The following is a 26446-nucleotide window of genomic DNA, read 5'->3' as shown; positions in this document are numbered from 1 at the left end:
AGACCAAGAATGCTCAGGTTGTTCCTCCTTGCGTTGTTTTCCAGTGCCTCCAACCTTTCCACACATCGTTTCTGATGTGCCTCCTGCGTCTCCGTCTTCACCACCAGGCCCTGTGTATCGTCCTCATTCTCGGCTGCCTTTGCCTTCACGACCCGAAGCTCCCGCTCCTGGGTCTTTTGTTCCTCCTTTAGCCCTTCGATCGCCTGTAGTATCGGGGCCAACAGCTCTTTCTTCATTTCCTTTTTGATCTCTTCCACACAGCATTTCAAGAACTCTTGTTGTTCAGGGCCCCATGTTAAACTGCCGCCTTCCGACGCCATCTTGGTTTTTGCTTGCCTTCCTTGCCGCTGTTCTAAAGGATCCACTGCAATCTGGCCACTCTCTCCTCCTTTTTCCATCCGTATCCAGGGGGGATTCCCTTCTGGTTTACCGCACAGTGTTTTTAGCCGTCAAAATTGCCATTGGGGCTCCTATCAAGAGCCCAAAAGTCCGTTTCACAGGGAGCTGCCGAAATGTGCGACTCAGCTGGTCATCGCCGCACCCGGAAGTCGGCCCTGAGCTTTTCAATTGTCGATGCTGTGCTTGCCGCGTTTACCCGGTGGACGTCCAACCATTTGGAGTGGGCGTCCACTATCACCAAAATCATTGAGCCCATGAAAGGGCCGGCGTGGTCAATATGCAGGCGGGTCCCGGTCTGCCTGGCCATTCCCACGGGTGCAATGGCGCAGCTGGTGGCACTCTTTGCCCCTGTTGGCACTCCTGGCACCGACGTACCAAGGCTGCTTATGTCTGTGTCCAATCCTGGCCACCAAACGTAGCTTCGAGCTAGCATCTTCATTTTAGACACCCCTGGGTGTCCGTGATGTAACGCGGTTAAGATTGCCCGACGGCCCTGAGCTGGGACTATTACCCGGGCTCCCCATAATAGGATTGCGTCTTATGCGGTTATTTGGTCCCTTCTGCTCCAGTATGGGTGCATCTGGGGCTCCACTGGTCTCTCCAGTTCCCCTGTTAGCAGTAAATGCTTCATCTTGGCTAAAACTGGGTCTTTTTGCGTCCACAACCGAATATGTTGTGCGTCCAAAAAATTGGGTGTCCAAAAAATTTAGAGTCATTACTGTCTCCTCTACTTTCGGTCTTAGCGGCGGGGTGTCTGGGAGGGGAAGTCTGCTCAAAGCATCTGCATTTGCTACTCGCGTTCCCGGTCTGTGCTCCAGAACGTATCTATACGCCGCCAGTAGCAACGCCCAGCGTTGGATTCTAGCTGATACAATTGGGGGTATTGACTAGTCTTCTTTTAATAACCCTAATAACGGCTTATGGTCTGTCACTGTGGTGAATTTCCGCCCGTACAAATACTGGTGACATTTTTTTTTAAACTGCAAATATCACCGCCAATCCTTCTAGATTTGGGCGTACTTTCTCTCAGCCATCGCCAAGGTCCTCGAAGCATAGGCTATTGGCCGTTCGTCCCCATTCCTTCCTCTATGGGCTAAGACGGCTCCTACCCCGTAAGGTGATGCGTCACACGTGACCACCAACTCCTTCCTTGGGTCATAATGATCGAGGACATTTTCGGATGACAGCTGTTCCTTAATGTCCCTAAATGCTCAGTTTTGGCGGGCGGACCATTTCCATTCTTGTCCCTTTTTTAGTAGCTGGTGGAGGGGTTCTAGGATGGACGCCCTATTGTCAATAAATTTGCCATAATAGGTTACCAACCCTAGAAATGATCGTAGCTCCTGGACCGTGGTGGGAGCTGGGGCTTCTTTTATTGCCCTTACTCTGTCTTCCAATGGGTGTAAGCCCGACTCGTCTGCTTTATATCCCAGGTACGTCACTTGTGGGGCCAGAAAAACACATTTTTCTCTTTTCAGCCGTACGCCTACCTTTGCGAAACGCCTGAGCACTTCCTCCAGGTTCTTTAAGTGTTCCCTGTTTGGCCTACCCGTGATTAAGACATTGTCCAAATAAATCGCCACCTGCGGTAGGCCCTGCAGAATATTTTCCATCGTACGCTGGAATATAGCGCAGGCTGATGACACTCCGAAGGGTAGCCTTGTATAACGAAAAAGTCTCTTCAGGGTGTTGATCGTAGCGAACTTCTGGGAGTCCTTGTCCAGTTTTAACTGCAGGTAGGCGTGGCTCATGTCCAGTTTCGTGAACAAAAGCCCACCTGCCAATTTGGCATATAGGTCGTCTATTTTCGGGATCGGGTATTTGTCCAGCAGTGCGTATTTGTTTTCCGTCTGTTTGAAATCTCCACAGAGAAGTATCGAGCCGTCTGGCTTCAAAATTGGTACCACCGGCGCTGCCCATTCCGAGAACTGTACTGGTCTGATAATGCCGTCGCGCCGTAACCTTTCTATTTCGACATCTACTTTCTTCCTCACTGCAAAAGGTACCGGCCTGGCCTTAGAACATTTCGGAAGGGCTTCTGGGTCCACGTGCAAAGAGTAGTGAGGCCGTGGAATGCCCTACCTGCTACAGTAGTGAACTCGCCAACATTGAGGGCATTTAAAAGTTTATTGGATAAACATATGGATGATAATGGCATAGTGTAGGTTAGATGGCTTTTGTTTCGGTGCAACATCGTGGGCCGAAGGGCCTGTACTGCGCTGTATTGTTCTATGTTCTATGTTCTATGCTTTGGTGCCTATAATTTCCCCCAAAGCTTCTTGGAAGACCTCCGGGTATTTTTGGAGTACTCCACTCAACTGCCCGCTTCCACTCTGGAAAATTTTCATCCAATCTAAGTTTAGGTCTTTCAGCCAGTTCGGTCCGGAGCCCTCTACTATCGTCAGTGGTAATCTGAGCCATATTCCACGGGTACATGAGTCGTGCCTAGAACCTCCAGGGGTTTCCCTGTGTAGGTTTTAAGTTTCGCCGATGTTTTTGTTAGGGTTAGTGGCTGGAGTCCATCTTTGATTTTTTAAAATACTGCCACTCCCATTACTGATACGGCCGCACCCGTGTTTATTTCCATTATTGTCGGCCGACCGTTCATCCGTGGGGTAATCTTAATAGGTTCTGCTTTCTTCATCGCAATATTGTATAACTGTTCCCCTTCAGAGGAGGATGGGGTGTCTAGGTTGTGTATTTCCCTGCCACCCCACCTGCTATTCCTCTTTTGCCACCTCCTTCTAGGGTTTCTGTCGCTGTTACCCCACTCTGTCTGGTGCCAGAAACATAGAACATAGAACAATACAGCGCAGTACAGGCCCTTCGGCCCACGATGTTGCACCGAAACAAAAGCCATCCAACCTACACTATACCATTATCATCCATATGTTTATCCAATAAACTTTTAAATGCCCTCAATGTTGGCGAGTTCACCACTGTAGCAGGTAGGGCATTCCACGGCCTCACTACTCTTTGCGTAAAGAACCTACCTCTGACCTCTGTCCTATATCTATTACCCCTCAGTTTAAAGTTATGTCCCCTCGTGCCAGCCATATCCATCCACGGGAGAAGGCTCTCACTGTCCACCCTATCCAACCCCCTGATCATTTTGTATGCCTCTATTAAGTCTCCTCTTAACCTTCTTCTCTCCAACGAAAACAACCTCAAGTCCATCAGCCTTTCCTCATAAGATTTTCCCTCCATACCAGGCAACATCCTGGTAAATCTCCTCTGCACCCGCTCCAAAGCCTCCACGTCCTTCCTATAATGCGGTGACCAGAACTGTACGCAATACTCCAAATGCAGCCGTACCAGAGTTCTGTACAGCTGCAACATGACCTCCCGACTCCGGAACTCAATCCCTCTACCAATAAAGGCCAACACTCCATAGGCCTTCTTCACAACTCTATCAACCTGGGTGGCAACTTTCAGGGATCTATGTACATGGACACCTAGATCCCTCTGCTCATCCACACTTTCAAGAACTTTACCATTAGCCAAATATTCCGCATTCCTGTTATTCCTTCCAAAGTGAATCACCTCACACTTCTCTACATTAAACTCCATTTGCCACCTCTCGGCCCAGCTCTGCAGCTTATCTATATCCCTCTGTAATCTGCTACATCCTTCCACACTATCGACAACACCACCGACTTTAGTATCGTCTGCAAATTTACTCACCCACCCTTCTGCGCCTTCCTCTAGGTCATTGATAAAAATGACAAACAGCAACGGCCCCAGAACAGATCCTTGTGGTACTCCACTTGTGACTGTACTCCATTCTGAACATTTCCCATCAACCACCACCCTCTGTCTTCTTTCAGCTAGCCAATTTCTGATCCACATCTCTAAATCACCCTCAATCCCCAGCCTCCGTATTTTTTGCAATAGCCTACCGTGGGGAACCTTATCAAACGCTTTGCTGAAATCCATATACACCACATCAACTGCTCTACCCTCGTCTACCTGTTCAGTCACCTTCTCAAAGAACTCAATAAGGTTTGTGAGGCATGACCTACCCTTCACAAAGCCATGCTGACTATCCCTGATCATATTATTCCTATCTAGATGATTATAAATCTTGTCTCTTATAATCCCCTCCAAAACTTTACCCACTACAGACGTGAGGCTCACCGGCCTATAGTTGCCGGGGTTGTCTCTGCTCCCCTTTTTGAACAAAGGGACCACATTTGCTGTCCTCCAGTCCTCTGGCACTATTCCTGTAGCCAACGATGACATAAAAATCAAAGCCAAAGGTCCAGCAATCTCTTCCCTGGCCTCCCATAGAATCCTAGGATAAATCCCATCAGGTCCCGGGGACTTATCTATTTTCAGCCTGTCCAGAATTGCCAACACCTCTTCCCTACGTACCTCAATGCCATCTATTCTATTAGCCTGGGGCTCAGCATTCTCCTCCACAACATTATCTTTTTCCTGAGTGAATACTGACGAAAAATATTCATTTAGTATCTCGCCTATCTCTTCAGACTCCACACACAATTTCCCATCCCTGTCCTTGACTGGTCCTACTCTTTCCCTAGTCATTCGCTTATTCCTGACATACCTATAGAAAGCTTTTGGGTTTTCCTTGATCCTTCCTGCCAAATACTTCTCATGTCCCCTCCTTGCTCGTCTTAGCTCTCTCTTTAGATCCTTCCTCGCTACCTTGTAACTATCCATCGCCCCAACCGAAATTTCACACTTCATCTTCACATAGGCCTCCTTCTTCCTCTTAACAAGAGATTCCACTTCCTTGGTAAACCACGGTTCCCTCGCTCGACGCCTTCCTCCCTGTCTGACCGGTACATACTTATCAAGAACACGCAGTAGCTGATCCTTGAACAAGCCCCACTTATCCAGTGTGCCCAACACTTGCAGCCTACTTCTCCACCTTATCCCCCCCCAAGTCACGTCTAATGGCATCATAATTGCCCTTCCCCCAGCTATAACTCTTGCCCTGCGGTGTATACTTATCCCTTTCCATCATTAACGTAAACGTCACCGAATTGTGGTCACTGTCCCCAAAGTGCTCTCCTACCTCCAAATCCAACACCTGGCCTGGTTCATTACCCAAAACCAAATCCAACGTGGCCTCGCCTCTTGTTGGCCTGTCAACATATTGTTTCAGGAAACCCTCCTGCACACACTGTACAAAAAACAACCCATCTATTGTACTCGAACTATATCTTTTCCAGTCAATATTTGGAAAGTTAAAATCTCCCATAACGGTCCTTCTCTGTTGGGGGAGCCTCAGCCGGTAGTTCCCGCTGTCTCCAGTTAGTCCTAGCAGACTTGGGGGCAGTTCTGGGGTTTTCCTTTGGCCCTCTGTTCCTCAGGCTTTTCCGGAGGTCGGCTATCTGGTAGCTGGACCCATTGTGGTAGTCCCTCTCCCAGGTATCTACCTCCATTGGCGTGCCCTGTAGTTCCTGCGCCCCACTTGCTGCCTTTTCTAGGGACAGTGTGAGCTGTGACGCCCGCCTGCAGTCTAGCTGCGTTTCCGCCAACAGGCGCTTCTGTATTTGGAGGTCATTTATGCCACACACTAACCAGTCCCAAAGCATTTCATTTAGCGTCGGGTCGAACTCACATTTTTCCGCCAGTCTTCTCGGGCGGATCAAGAAATTTGTGACTGACTCTGTCTTCCTGCTTTGTTGTGTAGAATCTGTACCTACGCAAAATGAGGGGTGCTTTTGGGTCATAATGCTCTTCCACCAATTTTGTTAATTCTTGGAAAGGTATCGTGTCCGCCGTATCGGGATAAGTTAGACTACATATAATGGCGAAGGCTGAGGGTCCGCACGCCAACAGCAGTATAACCCGTTTCTTTTCGTCCTTCATTATCTCATTGGCCTGGAAGAAGTAACACATTCTCTCCACATACTGGGACCAGTCCTCAATAGTCGGGTCGAATGCATCCAACTTCCCAAAAAGAGGCATTTTTTGAAAGAGCAAGGCTCACCCTCCGAGTGCGGCAGCTGGTCTCCGCAAGGTTCTTTGTTTACCTCGTCGCCACTGTAATAATCCACAGGAGGCAGGGGTTCCGTCACTACACCAGTATTTATTTGCAATAACTTATATACACGAGCAGCTCCAAACAGTGCGACTAGCATTCCAGTCAACTTTAGACTGCCTCACAAAGCCTACACAGGTGCTTATATGGGCCCCTCAATGAGCTATCATTGAGGGAGCTCATACTCCAATTGGCCAACCAATAATGCCAATTGGAGGTCATTACAGACTCGATATCTATTTGTGCAGGCATCGGGTCCCAGGGGGTGTAACCATGAACCTCCCTTTGTGAGTTGGATCGAATCTTCAGGCCACTCACTGCTGTGTTTCCTCAGCCATTCACGGACCGAGGCCTGGTTTGAATTGGTAAGCCACTTTAATGGACAGCAACGAAGAACAGCAAATGCTGGACAATCTCAGCCGGTCTGACAGCATCTGTGGAGAGAGAAGGGAGCGAACGTTTTGATTCTGGATGACTCTGACAATGTCAAACTAGAGATTCTCTCTCCACTGATGCTGTCAGACCTGCTGAGGTTGCCCGGCATTTTCTGTGTTTTATTCAGATTTCAGCATTCGCAGTAATTTGCTTTTGACCTATTGTACAGCCAGGAAGATGTACAGAGCAGTAGTTCTGATCAGATTGGATCACTTGACACAGCCTGCCCCACAAAAATAATATGCAACTCATGAATATGTCACACTACCCTGCTTCAGTGGGTTATCTTACCTTGAACAAACAGGAGGTCTTGTTTAACTATCTTGTAGCATTTTGACCTGCTCCCTCAGCAAATGCACTCGTGGCTTTTTCCTTAACCATAGGGGCAGCATGGTAGCACAAAGTTAGCACCAGGGTCCCAGGTTCGATTCCCGGCTTGGGTCACTGTCTGTGCGGAGTCTGCACGTCCTCCCCGTGTCTGCGTGGGTTTCCTCCGGGTGCTCCGGTTTCCTCCCACAAGTCCCGAAAGACGTGCTGTTAGGTGAATTGGACATTCTGAATTCTCCCTCTGTGACCCGAACAGGTGCCGGAATGTGGCGACTAGGGGACTCTCACAGTAACTTCATTGCAGTGTTAACGTAAGCCTACTTGTGACAATAATGAAAAGATTACAAAAATAATATGATTATAAAAAAGATCTCTGAAGGCAGAAGGGCAGGTTAATAGGGAGGTGAAAAAGGCATATGGGACACTCGCTTTTATTAATCGAGGCATAGATTACAAAAGCAGGGAGGTCATGTTGGAGTTGTGTAGAACGTTGGTGAGGTCACAGCTGGAGTACTGTGTGCAATTCTGGTCACCACACTATAGGAAGGATGTGATTGGACTGGAGGGGGTGCAGAGGAGATTCACCAGGATGTTGCCTGGCATGGAACATTTCAGTTATGAAGAGAGGGTGGATAGGCTTGGGTTGTTTCGCTGGAGCAGAGAAGACTGAGGGACGACCTGATCGAGGTGGACAGGATTATGAGGGGCATGGACAGGGTGGAGAGGGAGCAGCTGTTCCCCTTAGTTGAAGGGTCAGTTACGAGGGAGACACAAGTTCAAGGTGAGGGGCAGGAGGTTTAGGGGGGATTTGAGGATAAACATTTTTACCCAGAGGGTGGTGAGGGTCTGGAATGCGCTGCCTGGGAGGGGGGTAGAGGCGGGTTGCCTCACATCCTTTAAAAAGTACCTGGATGAGCATTTGGCACATCACAACATTCCAGGCTGTGGGCCAAGTGCTGGCCAATGGGATTCGAGAGATAGATCATGGGTTGGTCGATGGGCCGAAGGGCCTCTTCTGCACTGTATTATTCTGTGAAATGGTGACCTGTGCTTTAAAGCCAGCTGACTCTGAAGCCTCCAATGGGCAGGAAGCAAGGATATTCGCCCAGAGGTGCTCAAAATCAAACCTTTTTTAATATAAATTTAGAGTACCCAATTCTCTCTCTTCCAATTAAGGGGCAATTTAGTGTGGCCAATCCACGTACCCTGCACATCTTTGGGTTGTGGGGGCGAAACCCACGCAGACACAGGGAGAATGTGTAAACTCCACACGGACAGTGACCCAGAGCTGGGATCGAACCTGGGACCTCGCCGCCGCGAGGCACTGCGCCACCGTGCTGCCCTCTCAGAATCAAACCTGCCCACATGTAGGCAACCGTTCCAGTGAGCTGCCTGCCAAACGCACACACAAAATAAAATGAGGTGTTCCAATCTGTAAGGTGTGATGTTCGCTGGAAAGTATTTTAACAAGCCCCTTTGGCTGAGGTCATCCAACCAGATGGCTTTGTCTGGCTTGGGATGTGAGTCTCAGTCCACGGTCTATTCTGTCAAACCTGCCCTGTACAAGTGAGCTTCAATTCTCAAGCACATTTTATCCCAATTCTTTACCTAGAACCTTGCCAATAGAAAATGGCTGAGTTATCCTCAATCGTGACTGCAATTAATGCCTGTGACTTCTGTCGCTAGCATCAGCGTGTTTGCATAGCAACTGATTACGTTAGTCAGGAGATAATGTGTAGGTCATGAGTCAGTGTGGCTTATCTGGTCACACTTTGGGCGCCTGAGTTGAAAAACTCTTGATTCAAGCTCTGTTCTAGCATTTCATGCTCCTCTGGAAAGAATGGCTGGCATTTCTGAAGTACTTTTCATAGTCGCCAGATGTCTCAAAGGGCTTTATAGCCAATTTGCAATCAACCTTTTGAAGCGTGCCCACTGCTGTAATGTAGGAAAGGTGGCAGCCAATTTGCACACAGGAAGATCCCACAAACAGCAATATGATAATGACCCAAAAATCTGCTTTGGTGGTGATGATTGAGGGATAAATAGTGACCAAGACACTGGGGAGAACTCCCCTTGCTCCTCTACTTTAGAACAATGCTGCGGAACTTTAAAATTTCACCCCTTGAGAGGGTGGACCAGGCTCTCTGGCCATTCTTCTGGTCAGATTTAAAGCAAGGTTCCCTCTGTGTCTGGCGTTGGTTTGGTTCAAAGGCCCCATCAAGGCAAAGACGTGTCTTGGTGAGCAATCCTGCCTTGGTGAACTGATCGATCAGGTTATTTGGAAAATCTTTGATGTTCATGAAATGGCCGCCATCCCTTCTGTTTTTATCACCTTTGCTGCCGCATTGCAGTCCTGTTAGCCAAGGGTTTGACATTGAACGTGGTGGCTTGAACTCGAAAGTCTGGATTAATCAGCATTGCGGAAGCCTGACAGTGCTGAGTGCAACTCTTCAGATCAGGCATTGTGCCACAGAGGGACACAGACTCCGTGTCCTGCACCCTGATGAGCTTCCAGGTGGGCGGGGGAGTGGGGGGGCGGGGGCAGTTGGTTAGCAACTGTGCTGCCGTATATTATCACACATTTGGCCCCCGCTCGCCCATCGGCCCTCTCCTTGGAAACCAATAGACCGCTGATCTTGCGTGCGCATTGCGGGGGCTTGACAGCGTTTGAAACAAGGGGATGATTTTCAAATGCCGCCAAGGTATGGAAGTGGATTGGGTGCCCGCAATAGAAGTGCCCTGATTTTCATTCCTATCGACTTTCATGAAAATCAGGCGGGCACTAGAAAGGGCACCTGGACCACAATGCTAGCTTTACACCTGGGTGACCAGGTGAAAATTGACAGCAGATTTTCGAACATCACTTGGTGTTGATGTTTGTCTGTATGCCTGCCGGAGGAGTTCACCTTTAACTTTGTCAAGCTGTCCCACTGGGAAATAACCAGGTATCTGGTTCTATTTCAGAATTCAATGAATCTTCCGCCAGACAAAGCACGGCTGCTGCGACAGTACGACAATGAGAAAAAATGGGATCTCATCTGTGATCAGGTACGTAGAATCCAGTCATAAGAACATCTGAACTAGGAGCAGGATAGGCCCAACGGCCCCTGGTGCCTGCTTCGCCATTCGATAGGATCATGGCTGACCTGATTGTGGCCTTAACTCCACTCTTCCCCTGCTCCCCATAACCCTTGTAAATTAGGAATCATTCCATCTCCACCTTGAATATATTCAATAACTCCACCTCGACACCCCTCTGGAGTCGAGAATTTCAAAGATTTTCAACCCATTGAGCGGAGGAATTTCTCCTTGTTTCCATCTTAAATGCAATTCTGCCCCCCTAGTTCTAGATTCCCCCCCCCCCCCCCCCACCACCACCACCACGAGGGGGAAACACCCCCTCAGCATCTGGATAGACGAGCCCTCTCTGAAATCTTGCACATTACGGTAAGATCACCTCTCATTTTGCTAAACTCCAAAGAGTTTAGGCCCAACCTGCTCAACCTTTCCTCAGAAGACAAACCTCTTAATCCCAGGAATCAACTGTGACACCCCACTAATTCCATTTTTCCTGTTAGTTAGCCAATCCTCTATCAGCGCTAACAGATTTTGCCCAACACCATTGGCTCTTATCTTGTATAGTTTTGTGACAACTTTACTGAACACCCTTTGGAAACACGAATCCACAACATGTACTAGTTCCCTTCTATTCACCCTGCTCGTTATATCCTCAAAGAGCTCTATTAAATTTGTCCAGCATGATTTCCCTCCTGTACCTCCAGTAGACTCACCTTTTTTGGTTTTATTTTGATTTTCTAAAGGTCCTGTTAGTGTTTCTTTAATTTTTTTCAGAAAATATTTTATTGAAGTATTTGTCATTTTCATTTTTACAGTTTAACACTTTAACATTCCTTAAACAACCGCGCGGGCCGACACACAAAAAACCTAAAAACAACGTCTCCTACTACCCCCGCCCTATTTCCTAATTACCCATGTACTAAGTTCCCTGCCCTTGTCTTACACTACCATGCCTCCCATTTTCTATAATAATGGATTCCAACATTTTCTCAGTGACACTTGAGGCTTTCTGGCCTATGGTTTCTCATTTTCTATCCCCCCCCTTTTTTGAATAGAGGTGTCACACTTGCGGTTTTCCAATCTGCTTGGGCCCGTCCAGTCCACTTGAGATTGTTGTAAAAATTCATTCATGGGATGTGGCCATCACTGGCTGGGCCTACATTTATTGCCTATCTTGATTGCCCTTGAGGGCGTTTAAAAGTCAACCACATTGGTGCGAATCATGTACACATGTAGACCAGACCAGGTAAGGATGACCGATTTCCTTCCCTAAAGGACATTAGTGAACCAGATGGGTTTTTGTGACAATTGGCAATGGCTTTGTGGTGGCCATTAGACATTCCAGATGTTTAAAAGTTGAATTCTGCCATGGTGGGTTTCGAACCCGGATCGCCAGATCACTGGCCTGGGTCCCTGGATTACAAGTCCAGCAGAAATACCACTGCACCACCGCCTCCCCAGCACTGTCCGACAGTGTTTTTATTCTTAAGCATTTGTTTTTAAAAAAAAAAATGTTTATTGGGTTGCTGCTGCTGCTGTCCGACCTTCATCTAACGCTCCGCGAGATAGTCTAGGAACGGTTGCCACCGCCTGTAGAACCCCTGCGCAGACCCTCTCAAGCCAAACTTTATCCTCTCCAACTTGATAAACACTGCCCTATCATTTATCCAGGCCTCCAGGCTGGGGGGCTTCGCCTCCTTCCACATGAGCTAGATCCTTCGCCGGGCTACCAGGGACGCAAAGGCCAGAATGCCGGCCTCTTTCGCCTCCTGCACTCCCGGCTCGTCCACTACTCCAAATAGTGCTAGCCCCCAGCTTGGCTTGACCCGGACTTTCACCACCTTAGATACTGTTCCCGCCACTCCCCTCCAGAACCCCTCCAGTGCCGGGCATGACCAAAACATATGGACATGGTTCGCCAGACTTCCTGAGCACCTCCCACATCTGTCCTCTACCCCAAAGAACCTGCTCAGCCTCGCCCCCATCAGGTGTGCTCTGTGAACCACCTTAAATTGAATCAGGCTAAGCCTGGCACACGAGGAAGAGGAATTAACCCTACTTAGGGCATCAGCCCACAGACCCTCCTCAATCTCCTCCCCCAGCTCCTCTTCCATTTACCCTTCAGCTCCTCTACCAAAGCCTCCCCCTCTTCTTTCATCTCCTGGTATATCGCCGACACCTTGCCCTCCCCAACCCATACGCCCGAAATCACCCTGTCTTGAATCCCCTGTGCCGGGAACAGCGGGAATGACCTCACCTGCCGCCTCACAAACGCCCTCACTTGCATGTACCTGAAGGCATTTCCCGGGGGTAGTCCAAATTTCTCCTCCAGCGCCCCTAAGCTTGCAAATATCCCATCGATGAACAGGTCCCCCATTCTTCTAATCCCTGCCCGATGCCAGCTCTGAAACCCCCCATCCATCCTTCCTGGGACAAACCGATGGTTGTCTCTGATCGGGGACCACACCGAGGCTCCCGTCGCACCCCTGTGCCGTCTCCACTGCCCCCAGATCTTTAGCGTTGTCGCCACCACCGGACTCGTGGTGTACCGTGTCGGCGAGAGCGGCAGCGGTGCCGTCACCAGCGCCCCCAGGCTCGTTCCTTTGCAGGACGCCATCTCCAGCCTCTTCCACGCCACCCCCTCTCCCTCCATCACCCACTTACGGATCATTGCCACGTTGGCTGCCCAGTAGTAGCCACCCAAATTCGGCAACGCCAACCCTCCTCTATCTCTGCTGCGCTCCAGGAACCCTCTCCTTACCCTCGGGGTCTTGCTCGCCCACACAAATCCCGTAATGCTCCTGCTTACCCTCTTAAAGAAGGCCTTGGTAATCACAATTGGGAGGCATTGGAATACAAAAAGAAACCTCGGGAGGACCACCATTTTAATCGACTGTACCCTACCCGCCAGCGAAAGTGGCAACATGTCCCACCTTTTAAAATCCTCCTCCATCTGTTCCACCAGCCGCGTCAAATTAAGTTTGTGCAGTGCCCCCCAGCTCCTAGCTACCTGAATCCCCAAGTATCGAAAGCTCCTTTCCGCCCTCCTCAACGGTAGGTCGTCTATCCCTCTTCCCTGGTCCCCCGGATGGATCACAAAGAGCTCACTCTTTCCCACATTGAGCTTATAGCCCGAAAAGTCTCCAAACTCCCGTAGGATCTGCACTGGATCCGCCACATACAGCAACAGGTCGTCTGCGTACAGCGACACTCGATGTTCCTCTCCCCCTCGAACCACCCCCCTCTATTTCCCCGACTCCCTTAACGCCATGGCCAAAGGTTCAATTGCTAATGCGAACAGCAGAGGGGACAGGGGGCCCCCCTGCCTCGTCCCTCGATACAGCCGGAAATACTCCGACCTCCGCCGGTTCGTGACCACACTTGCCACCGGGGCTTTATACAGGAGCTTAACCCAACTAATAAACCCTCCCCCGAACACAAACCTCCTCAACACTCCCCTGAGATACTCACACTCTACCCGATCGAAGGCCTTCTCCGCGTCCATGGCTGTCACTATCTCCGCTTCTCCCTCCACTGATGGCATCATTATCACATTTAGGAGCCTTCGCACGTTAGTATTTAACTGCCTACCCTTTACGAATCCCGTCTGGTCCTCGTGAATCACCCCCGGGACACAGTCCTCAATCCTCGTAGCCAACATTTTTGCCAGCAATTTAGCATCTACATTAAGGAGCGAGATCGGTCTATATGACCCACATTTCAGTGGGTCCTTATCCCGCTTTAATATCAAAGAGATCGTCGCCTCTGACATTGTCGGGGGCAGGGTCCCCCCCTCCCTTGATTCATTGAAGGTCCTCACCAGCAACGGGGCTAACAGGTCTACATACTTCCTATAAAACTCCACCGGGAACCCATCCGGCCCCGGGGCCTTCCCCGCCTGCATGCTCCCCAGTCCTTTAACCAGCTCCTCCACCCCAATGGGCGCCCCCAAACCAGCCACCTCCTGCTCCTCCACCCTTGGGAACCTCAACTGATCCAAGAATCGCCGCATCCCCTCTTTTCCCCCTGGGGGCTGGGACCTATACAGATCCTCGTAAAAGGCCTTAAAAGCCTCATTCACTTTCCCTGCACTCCGCACCGTAGTCCCCCTGCCACCCTTGACTCCACCTATTTCCCTCGCTGACATCCTCTTGCGGAGTTGATGTGCCAGCATCCGACTCGCCTTCTCCCCCCATTCATATATCGCCCCCTGTGCCTTCCTCCACTGTGCCTCTGCCTTCCCTGTGGTCAACAGGTCAAACTCCGTCTGGAGACTTCGCCTCTCCCTGAGTAGTCCCTCATCAGGAGCCTCTGCATATCTCCTGTCCACCCTTAAAATCTCCCCCACTAACCTCTCCCTTTCCCTGCCCTCTCTCTTCACCCTATGAGCCCTGATGGAGATTAACTCTCCCCTGACCACCGCCTTCAGCACCTCCCATACTACTCCCACCTGCACCTCCCCGTTGTCGTTGGCCTCCAGATCCCTTTCGATGCACCCTCGCACCCTCCCGCACACTTCCTCGTCTGCCAGCAGTCCCACATCCAACCGCCACAGCGGGCATTGGTCCCTCTCCTCCCCCAGCTCTAGCTCCACCCAATGCGGGGCGTGGTCTGAAATGGCTATGGCCGAATACTCCGTTCCCTCCACTTTCGGGATCAATGCCCTGCCCAGAACAAAAAAATCTATCCGGGAGTAGGCCTTATGTACATGGGAGAAAAAAGAGAATTCTCTGGCCAAAGGCCAAACAAATCTCCACGGATCTACTCCCCCCATCTGATCCATAAACCCCCTAAGCACCTTGGCCGCAGCCGGCCTCTTCCCCGTCCTAGATTTGGAGCGATCTAATGCTAGGTCCAGCACCGTGTTATAATCCCCCCCCATTATCAAGCTCCCTACCTCCAGGTCTGGAATACGCCCCAACATCCGTTTCATGAATCCAGTATCTTAGGCCAGTCCGTGCCCGCGCCTCCCGCACCCTCAAGTCCCCCAGACGGGGAACCCCCGCCCTGACCATCTCTTCCATTTTCAGTTCCCCCCTCGGCCAGTGCAGCAGCAACCCTATTGTTCCCCCCCCCTCTACCCCCCCCCCCCCCCCCCCGCCCCCCCGCTAGATCCGCATCTAGCACTTTTGCTCCCCCATACTACTTCCGTGAGTCAGCTGACTTCTGCTGACCCCGGCTTCCCCCGCCTTCCCGTTGATCTCCCCCCCCCCCAGCGCGGGAAAAAGCTCGCGCTTTCCCGAGCCAGCCCCGCCCCCTGTGGCACAGCTCCTGTTGCGGCCATTATCCCAGTTTCCCCATCCCCGAGTCTCACCTCCTCCAGCACCAACGCCCACATTCCCCACTATCTCGTCAACAGAAAAAAGAAAGAATTTTAATAAGAACTCTACCCACATCCCCATCCATCATCCCACCCATGAAGCATTCTTTACCCATATTTACAACCCCATATAAAACCAACATCCCCCCCACAACCACAGCCCCTCAGTTCAAGTCCAATTTTTCCGTTTGGATAAAGGTCCAATCCTCTTCTGGCGTTTCAAAATAATGGTGTCTGTCCTGATAAGTGACCCACAGTCGCGCAGGCTGCAGCATGCCGAACCTGACTCTTTTTCTATGCAGCACCGCCTTGGCCCGGTTGAAGCCAGCTCTCCTCTTTGCCACCTCCGCGCTCCAGTCCTGGTATACTCAGATCACTGCGTTCTCCCATCTACTGCTCCGCACCTTCTTGGCCCATCTCAGCACACTTTCCTTGTCCGCGAAGCGATGGAACCTTGCCACTATCGCCCTTGGCGGCTCATCAGCCTTGGGTCTCCTCGCCAGGACCCGGTGAGCCCCTTCCAGCTCCAGGGGGGTCGGAGAGGCCTCCGCACCCATCAGCGAATGGAGCATCGTACTCACGTACGTCCCGGCATCAGCTCCCTCCATTCCTTCGGGAAGACCCAGAATCCGGAGATTCTTCCTCCTCGACCTGTTCTCCAGGACCTCAAGTCTCTCGGCCCACCTCCTGTGCACCGCCTCGTGCGCCTCCACCTTTACCGCCAGGCCCAGGATCTCGTCCTCGTTCTCATTCGTTTTATCCCTCACCTCGCGGAGCTCCACCGCCTGGGTCTTCTGGGTCTCCTTCAGCCCCTCGATCGCCAACAGCATTGGCGCCAGCACCTCCTTTTTAAGCTCCTCCACACAGCGCCTGAGGAATTCCTGCTGGTCCGGCCCCCATGCTGCTCGATCTCCGGCCTCTGCCATCTTGTTTTTTCTCCCTCATTTTTGCCGCTGCTCCAGAGCCTCTTTCTCCGAAGCTCCACCGCTAACCTTCCCACACGGGATTCAATCAAAAAATTTCCCGTTGGGGCTCCTCTGGAGAGCCCAAAAGTCTGTTAAAGCAGGAGCTGCCAAAATGTGCGGCTTAGCTCCGCATCGCCGCAACCGGAAGTCTCCTGAAGCATTTGTGAGGCCTGGGGTGGGGGAGAGATCTGGCAGTTAATCCACCCCAGGTACAGCAATGATTTGCACTACCTGTGTGTTCATCTGTTGTGACATAGCATCACATAGAGGCCATTCAGCCTGTAGTACCCTCAATAACGACACGAGAGTGTAGAATGGTAAATGAAGGCTTTAATAAGCAGAGAACTAGTTAGTGACCGAGACGTGTGTTTACTGGGTGCCGCCTACAGGGTGTCACCTTATATATGGCTCCCTGGTGGGCGGAGGCGGAGTCCCCCAGGGTTCCAAACCCGGTCTTAAAGGGGCATCACTTACATGGTGTGAAGGGTACAGTAACCATTCATCACACAGCCCAAGGCCATTCAGCCCAATGCATCTGTGCTGGCTCTATGGTGGACCAATCCAATTAGTCTCCCTCCGCTGCTCTTTCCCCATAGCCCTGCAAATATTTCTCCAACGCGCTTTTGCAAGTTACTGCTTTCATGCAGTGCATTCCAGATCATGTTGCCATGTGACGAAAGTTCTCCTCACCTCCCCTCTTCTTGTTTAGCCATAAGCCCGCTATTCTAGGTGAGGTGAAAACATTTTGTTCTCAATGTCGAAACTCTATTGATGTCGATTTACAATTGAGCAGCTCCTGCGTCTGCCAGGTGGGTTTTTGAAGGGAGCTTTTCATTTTGCTCCCTGTTGTGTTTGAGACTGAATGGTCACCTGACAACTTTGTTTCTCTCTGCATTGTCAGGAACGTTTTCAGGTGAAGAATCCCCCACATACCTACATCCAGAAACTGAAGAGCTACTTGGACCCAGGAGTCACCAGGAAGGTAAAAGGAACTTTAGTTACGCACTCATGAAGAAAATACTTTTTATGCTGGGAGCCTCTGTCAAATGGTGACACGACACATGAGCTGTGTCTATTTAAAAATATTTTCTATGAAGGCCTTTGCACCGTCCTTTCGCCTCTGGCATTGAGGGGATGATTGTAACGTTACCCATGGGGCCATAAATTGTCCACCCCCCCACCCTCCGACGATTTTGACTTGAGACTTCTGGACAGGCAGCTTGACTGACCGGGGTCTTTGATGGCCATTTTAGATCGCGGTCTGGTGATGACATCGGGCACTGGCTGCTGTTTTGATGCCAGCGTGCTGAGTTAAGACGGGCGGCTTTCTTGCCTGGTAATAAAACTGTTGGCTTTGTTCTCAGCTTGGGGGTGCTGGATGCCCACACAGTCATTTTCTGACTTCTTACTCCGTGCCAGAAAGGTCACAGGTCAGGAATTCTGGTCAAAATCCAATAGGGCCTCCTCTCAGCAAGCAAGGCTCCCCACTCGAAGTAAATGTCAGAAAATAGCTTGTTTGCTGCCAAGCATTCTTTTTTTTTTCTTTATTCATTCATGGGTTGTGGGTGTCCCTGGAAAGGTCAGCATTTGTTGTCCATTCCTAATTGCCCTTGAACCGAGTGGCCATTTTTGAGGGAGGTTCAGAGTCAACCGCATGACGGTGGATTCAATTCTCGGTTCCATTGACCCTCCCCTTAATTTGCCCAGAATTCACCACAAATCAAACAAGATCTTTGTCTGCACTAAGAAATGGCTCCCGAGAGGCTCAAGGAACAATTGTAGCTGTCCTTCAATTGGTTGCTCAGTGGGTTGGCATAACGATGCCCTCTCATATGCCAATGGGCAGTGGGTTCAGAAGCTCGCTTTATGTTCTGGTGACAGAGGTTTTCACATGAGAGAGAGCGAGAGAAGGAGAGAGAGGAGGGGAAAGACAAAGATTGATTGCAATCGCTAACACATCCGATGAAGAACTCGGGAGAAACCTCTTTATCCAGAGAGTGATTAGAATGGGCAACTCACTACCACAGGCAGTTGAGGCGATTTACATAGATACGTGGAAAGGGAAGCTAGATAAACATGTGTGAGAGAGAAGGATAGGAGGATATGCTGATAAGGTGGGAGGAGGCTCGGCTGGAGTGCAAACATAGCATGGAGCAGTTTGGGCCAAAAGGCCTGTTTCCATGCTGTTAAGTACAATGCGCAAGTAACCCACAGCTCTGTGATTGGCTACAAGGGCAGTGTTTAGAGAGGGCAACCCTCCGAGTATCATAGAATCCCGACAGTGCAGAAGGAGGCCATTCGGCCCATTGAGTCTACATCGACCTTCTGAAAGAGCCCCCTACCTTGACCCAAGCCGTAACTCCACTTAGGGCCAATTTAGCATAGCCAATCCACCCAACCTGCATATCTTTGGAGAGGGGTGGTGAAGAGGAAAACACGGAGGAGAAAACGAGGGGAAATTCGATTTGTTGTTTCTATCATTCGTATCTTGTGAAAATAAAAGGGAGGTTGGCATAAGGGGCTCAGCTTCCCATCTCCGAGAACCAACTGTCACCATTACGAAACAGTGGCTAGCACTGTTGCTTCACAGTGCCAGGGGCCCGGGTTCAATTCCGGCCTCGGGTCACTGTCTGTGCGAAGTCTGCATGTTCTCCCCGTGTGTGCGTGGGTTTCCTCCGGGTGCTCCGGTTTCCTCTCTCAGCCCAAAGACGTGCAGGTTAGATGGATTGGCCGTGATAAAATTGTCCTTAGTGACCAAAAAAGGTTAGGAGGGGTTATTGGGCTACGGGGATAGGGTGGAAGTGAGGGCTTAAGTGGGTCGGTGCAAACTCGATAGGCCGAATGGCCTCCTTCAACACTGTATGTTCTATGTTCAAATTTGCACCCTCTGCTAACCTCACGCCTTCTATTCTTGATTGCAGAAATTTCGACGCCGCGTGCAAGAATCAACCAAAGTGTTGCGGGAGCTTGAGATCTCCCTCCGGACCAACTACATTGGGTGAGTGCGCTGCACACTTCTACCCTCCTCTGGGTGGTGTTCATTGGAGATCGATGAGAAGAGCAGCAACATGTCCGCAGTCTCGTCTCCAGGCACTTGACCAAATTGAAATCAGTGAGGAAGCGGCTATCAGCTAGGGGGAGAGAGAGAGATTAGGCGAGGTGGTCATAAAGAAAGGATCTTCAAAGATGACATGGCCTAAGGATTTAGGGGAGGGCTTTAAGAAACAGGATTGAAGTGGTTGAAGATGCTCCCGTTGTTCTTTAGGGGGAGTGGTGCACACCGCTCCGATGTCTTGTATTGATGTAACGCCTTTTAATAAAAACATTTATTAGTGTCACAAGTGGGCTTACAATAACACTGCAATGAAGTTACTGTGAAAATCCCCTCGTCGCCACATTCCGGCACCTGTTCGGGTCACAGAGGGAGAATTCAGAATGTCCAATTCACCTAACAGCACGTCTTTCGGGACTTGTGGGGGGAAACCGGAGCACCCGGAGGAAACCCACGCAGACACGGGGAGAACGTGCAGACTCCGCACAGACAGTGACCCAAGCCAGGAATCGAACCTGGGACCCTGGTGCTGTGAAGCAACAGTGCTAACCACTGTGCTATTATTAATGTAACCGCATGTCTTGAGACGCTTACAGGAGCATTACAAAGGAAACATAACACTCAGCCACAGAAGGAGATGAATGAAATGAGGAAGAGCTTTGTTCAGAGGTGGATACAGAAGGAAGTTTGGTTTGAAGGGGGATGTGTGTGGTGTGCGATACAAGGAGATGATTGGAGATGTATTGTCCAGGACTGATGCGATGGGGAGTAGTGAGGCCATACGAGATGGGGCTGACTGAATACGTGGAGTTTGCAAAGAGGGAGAAATCGAAGAAGAATATGAGGACTCTGAACTCGTAGGAGAGAGAACACGGACAGCATCGTGGCACAGTGGTTAGCACCACTGCCTCACGGCACCATGGACCCGGGTTCAATTCCCACCTTGGGAGACTGCCTGTGGGAGTTTGCATGTTCTCCCCATGTCTGCGTGCGTTTCCTCCAGTTTTTCCTCTCAGTCCAAAGATGTGCAGGTTAGGTGGATTGGCCGTGTTAAATTGTCCCTTAGTGTCCAAAGATGTGCAGGTTAGGTGGATTGGCCGTGTTAAATTGTCCCTTAGTGTCCAAAGATGTGCAGGTTAGGTGGATTGGCCATGATAAATTGTCCCTCAGTGTCCAAAGATGTGCAGGTTAGATGGATTGGCCATGTTAAATTGTCCCTTACTGTCCAAAGATGTGCAGGTTAGGTGGATTGGCCGTGTTAAATTGTCCCTTAGTGTCCAAAGATGTGCAGGTTAGGTGGATTGGCCATGTTAAATTGTCCCTTAGTGTCCAAAGATGTGCAGGTTAGGTGGATTGGCCATGATAAATTGTCCCTCAGTGTCCAAAGATGTGCAGGTTAGATGGATTGGCCATGATAAATTGTCCCTTAGTGTCCAAAGAAATGCAGGTTAGGTGGATTGGCCGTGTTAAATTGTCCCTTAGTGTCCAAAGATGTGCAGGTTAGGTGGATTGGCCATGTTAAATTGTCCCTTAGTGTCCAAAGATGTGCAGGTTAGGTGGATTGGCCATGATAAATTGTCCCTTAGTCCAAAGATGTTCAGGTTAGGTGGATTGGCCGTGTTAAATTGTCCCTTAGTCCAAAGATGTGCGGGTTAGGTGGATTGCCCATGTTAAATTGTCCCTTAGTGACCAAAGATCTGCAGGTTAGGAAGAAGTCACTCAGTGTAGAGGTTGAGAGAGGAAAGCAGTGACCATATCGAGGTGAGAAAATTGGTCAGGTTGTGGAGGAACAGGGTTGTGAGCGAGAGGTGAGAGTTTTGGAACGGGGGTGAGATATTCCTGGAGGAGATCGAGGTCAGGCTAAGGTGTGATTTGATGAGCGCCAAACCACACCATCACAGTGTGCTGCAGTTATGGGGGAGAAGGTGGCATTACCCCTCTCAGCCAGGTTTCCATTAGGCCGATGTAATTGTCCACGATTAGTTCACTGCGACCTTCCTCACAAGCGAACGGGGAGGGAGATGCAAAGAGGGGCGGTGAGAGCCGATCCACTGGCAGAGTCCACAGGGTCAGAAATGGAACGGGTACAGTGCACAGGATGAAGATGGGCAAGATCAGCCTCCTGCTGGCACACTGGGCAGGAAGGACAGTCAGAGAGTGGGATGGGGCAGGTGGGGTTGCCATTTGTGAGGAGATGGTGAAGGGTGCCCGGTGGACCCTTTGGACGACACGAGAGGCACAGAGGGAAGCTGCGGACTTCTCGAAGAGAGAGTCAAACCTGGGGACTGGGACGAGAGGAGGGTCTCAGTCAGTGAACTGAAATGTGCTAAAGGACAATTGCAGGGGTAAGGTCAAACAGGCACAGAAGTCAAATTCACAATTTGAATGCTTGTGGGTGGAAGATGCACAGTTTGCCGGTGATTGGTCAACGAGGACAGGGCTGACAGATGAATGAGGCCTTAGATTGAGGTGGGATAATTTGGTGACCAGGGTGTACGATTAGGAAGCCCACCCTCTCAGAAGGAGCCTGCTGGATGCTGAGACCCCAAAGGAATGAGAAATCAGGAGGAGGCAGAGGTTTTTCAGGGTGACCCCGCCATTGTCCATAGCTTAGAATCTCTACAATGCAGAAGGAGGCAATTCGGTCCACTGAGTCTGCACCGACCCTTGGAAAGAGCACCCTCCTAGGCTCACTCCCCCACCCTGTCCCCATAACCCAGTAACCCCACCTAACCTTTTGGATACAAAGGGGCAATTTATCATGGCCAATCCACCTAACCTGTACATCTTTGGACTGTGGGAGGAAACCGGAGCACCCGGAGGAAACCCACGCACACACGGGGAGAACGTGCAGACTCTGCACAGACAGTGACCCAAGTCTGCAATTGAACGGGTGCCTGGCGCTGTGAGGCAGCAGTTCTAACCACTGTGCCACCCGTTGTGCCACTGTGCCGCCTGTTTGGGGCATCAACCTTCAGATGGGTATTAGTGGGTGGGAGAGAGTTCAGAGAAGTGTAACCGGGGTGGCTTTGGGAGCTGTGTCTAACTTGTGAGGAGAGGTCACACGGGCATTCAGAGAAGGGGGGAGCGGGGTGGGAGGGGGGGGGTCCAATTCAAATTGGTGAGAGGAAATTTGGACAAGCATCAGGAACCATTTTGTGCAAAAGCTGAGCAATGATTGGAATGGCCTTCTGGGTAAGATGGTGGCGATGGGGAGCACATTGACGAGTCAGTTGATTGCTGGGATGGGAGGACTGCACGGAATGAGCTAAGGTGGGTTGAACAAGTTGGTGTTTCGTGGACACGTTGAAGTGGTTCTCGAGGAGTGGGGGCATGTTCCAGTTATTAAGGGCAGCGAGAAGTGTTCTTAAATGCAAAAACCCATTGTTGCACTGGAGAGCATGGACCCAGGTTAAATTTCAGACACAAAGTTCTAGGCTTGATAGTAATTGTCAAAACAGGGTAAGCGTGAAGTTCGGATTTGAAGAGCCATCAATCAGTGTGTGAGTGGAAAGCCACAGTTGGACTGAAACTCTAATTACTGCACGTTTAAAAGAAATACCAATAAAAAAAAGGAAGAGCTGCAGGCTTTGTAATGTGGGGGTATGATGAATGGTTCCTGTAACACTGTACCCTTGTCATCATGTAAGGTGATGTCCCCTTTAAGACCGGGCTTGGAACCCTGGGGAACTCCGCCTCCGGCTCCGCCCCCAGGAAGCTGTATATAAGTGTGATGAACGGCTACTGTAACACTGTACCCTTGTCATCATGTAAGGTGATGTCCCCTTTAAGACCGGGCTTGGAACCCTGGGGAACTCCGCCTCCGGCTCCGCCCATCTGGGAGCCGTATATAAGGGGCCGACTTGTGGGCGGCGTAGCTGTTAGCACACGTCTTGGCACCAGTCTAGTTCTTAGTTTATTAAAGCCTCCTTTGCCATTTACACTCTAAGCGTCGTTATTGAGGGTACCACAATTTAATAAACTAAACTACATCAGGATGGACGCAGGCCTAAAACCAGAGAAGCTCAACCTGGAAGCACGGACACCGGATGCAAAGGAATTTTTAAAATACTGGCTCCGATGCTTCGAGGCCTACCTGGACTCCTCAGAGACTCCCATCCTGGGGCCGCGCAAGCTGCATCTACTCCACGCCTGGGTCACACGTCTCGGCACCAGTCTAGTTCTTAGTTTATTAAAACCTTCTTTACCGTTTACACGCTAAGCGTTGTTATTGAGGGTACCACAGGGGGAAACGAAAAAGGCATTTTAAGGGTTAAGCCAAGGAAATGCCTGAATGAAAAGGGATATAATCTGTTAAGGACTGGGGTGGGGAGTTGGTAAGTGAATGGTGGAAACGCAGCTTCGGATATGCCATTGTATAGCCTCAATTACACAGCAGCTTGGACTCAAATAGCTGAGAGGAAAAGCCTTCCATTATCTGTTGTACAATGGCTTCCTACAGACTGCTGAATCTACTAGATCCAGTGATAACGCCAGTCCCGAGTCACAATCCCCTTGCAGATGGCGTAGTGCATCGCATTGTTGCATGGCCTGCTTGGCAGGATGTTTGGAGATAAACAGTTGTGCACATGCATCTCGCCTGGGAAACTGTGCTGAGAAACAGCTCCCGGATTGTCCATCCCGTTGGAGAGCGAGGTGTCAGAATTTTGAAGAAACATGCACATTTGGGATACGTGCAATGTTTGTTGATGTCGCATTAAAAACTCCTTGAAAAAGAATAAACGCAGTATTCTCTCTATGTTGCGAGTCCCAGAGTTTGTACTTAACTTCCAAAGTGAGTTAGTTTCTCAGGCTGTTCGAGTGGGTCAGTGACACATCAACCAGTTTCGAAATATCTGTGCTTCAAAGTTTCCTGAAGCTGATCTTTCCACAGAATGGGCAGGAAACAGCAGACTTGTACCTGACAGGAATGGACTCATTGCAGTCACAGCAGCTGAGAAAATCTTTTGAAACAAAGCTTTAATAATATGGCAGAATGGCCAGAAATTCATCGTCCTGCTCAATAGACTTTCCAGAAAGAAAGAGAGAGACTCCCATGTATCTATTTCATGTGTTGCCTCCCTTGCACCCTCCCAAGTGCCTCAAGGTGACGAATTACTTCAGAGTGCAATCATCGTTACTGTGTAGGCAACTTGAGCAAGTTATGTGCTGAGCCTCCGAGAGAGAGAAAGGTGGGCTTGCATTTTGGAAGAGGCCCTTTGTTTAAAGTCTCCGACTTCTCTGAAGGAGTGGATTGTGATTCGGTGCATTTTTCCAAATCCTCCCACTGTTGGGTTCCTCAGCCCACGTGTCAGACGCTGACGGATTCACACCTCGCATTTATCTTCAGTTGCCAGAACGTTCGCTCTGTTTCGGGTCCACCCTGGCTTTAAAACTGTTGTCTTTTTTTTAAAAGGGCCTTACATTTAAAATTGGAACCATTTCCTGTTTCTGTTCTCTCTCCCCCCTGCCCCCCCAGTGGCACAGTGGTTAGCAATGCTGCCTCACAGCGCCGAGGTCCCGGGGTCAATCCCGACCCTAGGTCACTGTCCGTGTGGAGTTTGCACATTCTCTCCGTGTCTGCGTGGGTTTCACCCCCACAACCCAAAGATGTGCAGGGTAGGTGGATTGGCCACGCTAAATTGGCCCTTGGAATCTAAAAAATATATTTAATTAACTTTTTTCAAACAAAATTCGCACTGAAAAATGCCATTCTAGTTTCTTCCGACTTCATCTTGCCCAATCTGCATATCCCTTTCTCTCTCTCGTGCGTTTTGCTAAATTAAGTTCTTCACCTCAACCCCTCCCTGTGATGGCAACCTCCAAATCGTCTCCCCACTCTGGGTAAAAAAACGTTTCTCCTCAATTCCCGACTGGATTTATTAGTGGCGATCTTACATTTGTTGTCCTTGCTTCTGGTCTCCCTACCTCTTCTCTACGTTTACCCTTTCATCATTTACTCGGTCTGTTCTCACTCGAACAACGGAGGTTGAGAGGCGACCTGATAGGGGTCTACAAGATTATGAGTGGCATGGACAGAATGGATAATCAGGTTCTCTTTCCTCGGGTAGGCGAGTCAAGTACTGGGGGACATAGGTTTAAGGTGCGGGGGGAAAAGTTTAGAACAGATGTGCGAGGCACGTTTTTTACACAGAGGGTGGTAAATATATGGAACGTGCTGCCTGGGGAGGGTGTGGGAGCAGGTTCGATAGCGGCATTTAAGGGGCATCTAGATATGAATAGGGTGGGAATGGAAGGATAGGACTCCATAAGTGCAGACGGTTTTAGTTTAGGCAGGTACCATGGTCGGCACGGGCTTGGAGGGCCGAAGGGCCTGTTCCTGTGCTGTACATTTCTTTGTTTTCTTTGTTCTACATATGATGTGGAGATGCCGGTGTTGGACTGGGGTGAGCACGGTACGAAGTCTTACAACACCAGGTTAAAGTCCAACAGGTTTGTTTCGATGTCACTAGCTTTCGGAGCGCTGCTCCTTCCTCAGTTGAATGAAGAGGTATGTTCCAGAAACATATATATAGACAGATTCAAAGATGTTCCAAGCATTGTTTGGCATCTTTGAATTTGTCTATATATGTGTTTCTGGAACAGACCTCTTCATTCACCTGAGGAAGGAGCAGCGCTCCGAAAGCTAGTGACATCGAAACAAACCTGTTGGACTTTAACCTGGTGTTGTAAGACTTCGTATTGTTCTACATAAGAACATAAGAACTAGGAGCAGGAGTAGGCCATCTGGCCCCTCGAGCCTGCTCCACCATTCAATGAGTTCATGGCTGATCTTTTGTGGACTCAGCTCCACTTTCCGGCCCGAACACCATAACCCTTAATCCCTTTATTCTTCA

General features: G+C 50.0%; 1 protein-coding gene across 4 annotated transcripts in view; it reads left to right on the top strand.

Annotated features, from left to right (window-relative positions):
- LOC140405528 (formin-like protein 3) overlaps positions 1-26446 on the top strand; it is a 923557-nt gene that overhangs the window by 432039 nt on the left and 465072 nt on the right. For all 4 annotated transcript variants that reach the window (XM_072494084.1, XM_072494083.1, XM_072494082.1 and 1 more), the window contains exons 2-4: positions 10139-10222; positions 17439-17519; positions 19459-19535. In XM_072494084.1, the coding sequence (XP_072350185.1) occupies positions 10139-10222; positions 17439-17519; positions 19459-19535 (242 nt within the window). The remainder of the gene's footprint in view (positions 1-10138; positions 10223-17438; positions 17520-19458; positions 19536-26446) is intronic.

The sequence above is a fragment of the Scyliorhinus torazame genome, chromosome X (genome assembly GCF_047496885.1).
Source record: "Scyliorhinus torazame isolate Kashiwa2021f chromosome X, sScyTor2.1, whole genome shotgun sequence".
Classification (NCBI taxonomy): domain Eukaryota; kingdom Metazoa; phylum Chordata; class Chondrichthyes; order Carcharhiniformes; family Scyliorhinidae; genus Scyliorhinus; species Scyliorhinus torazame.
Note: the sequence above shows the minus strand (reverse complement) of the source record. Positions and strands in the feature narration are given on the sequence as shown.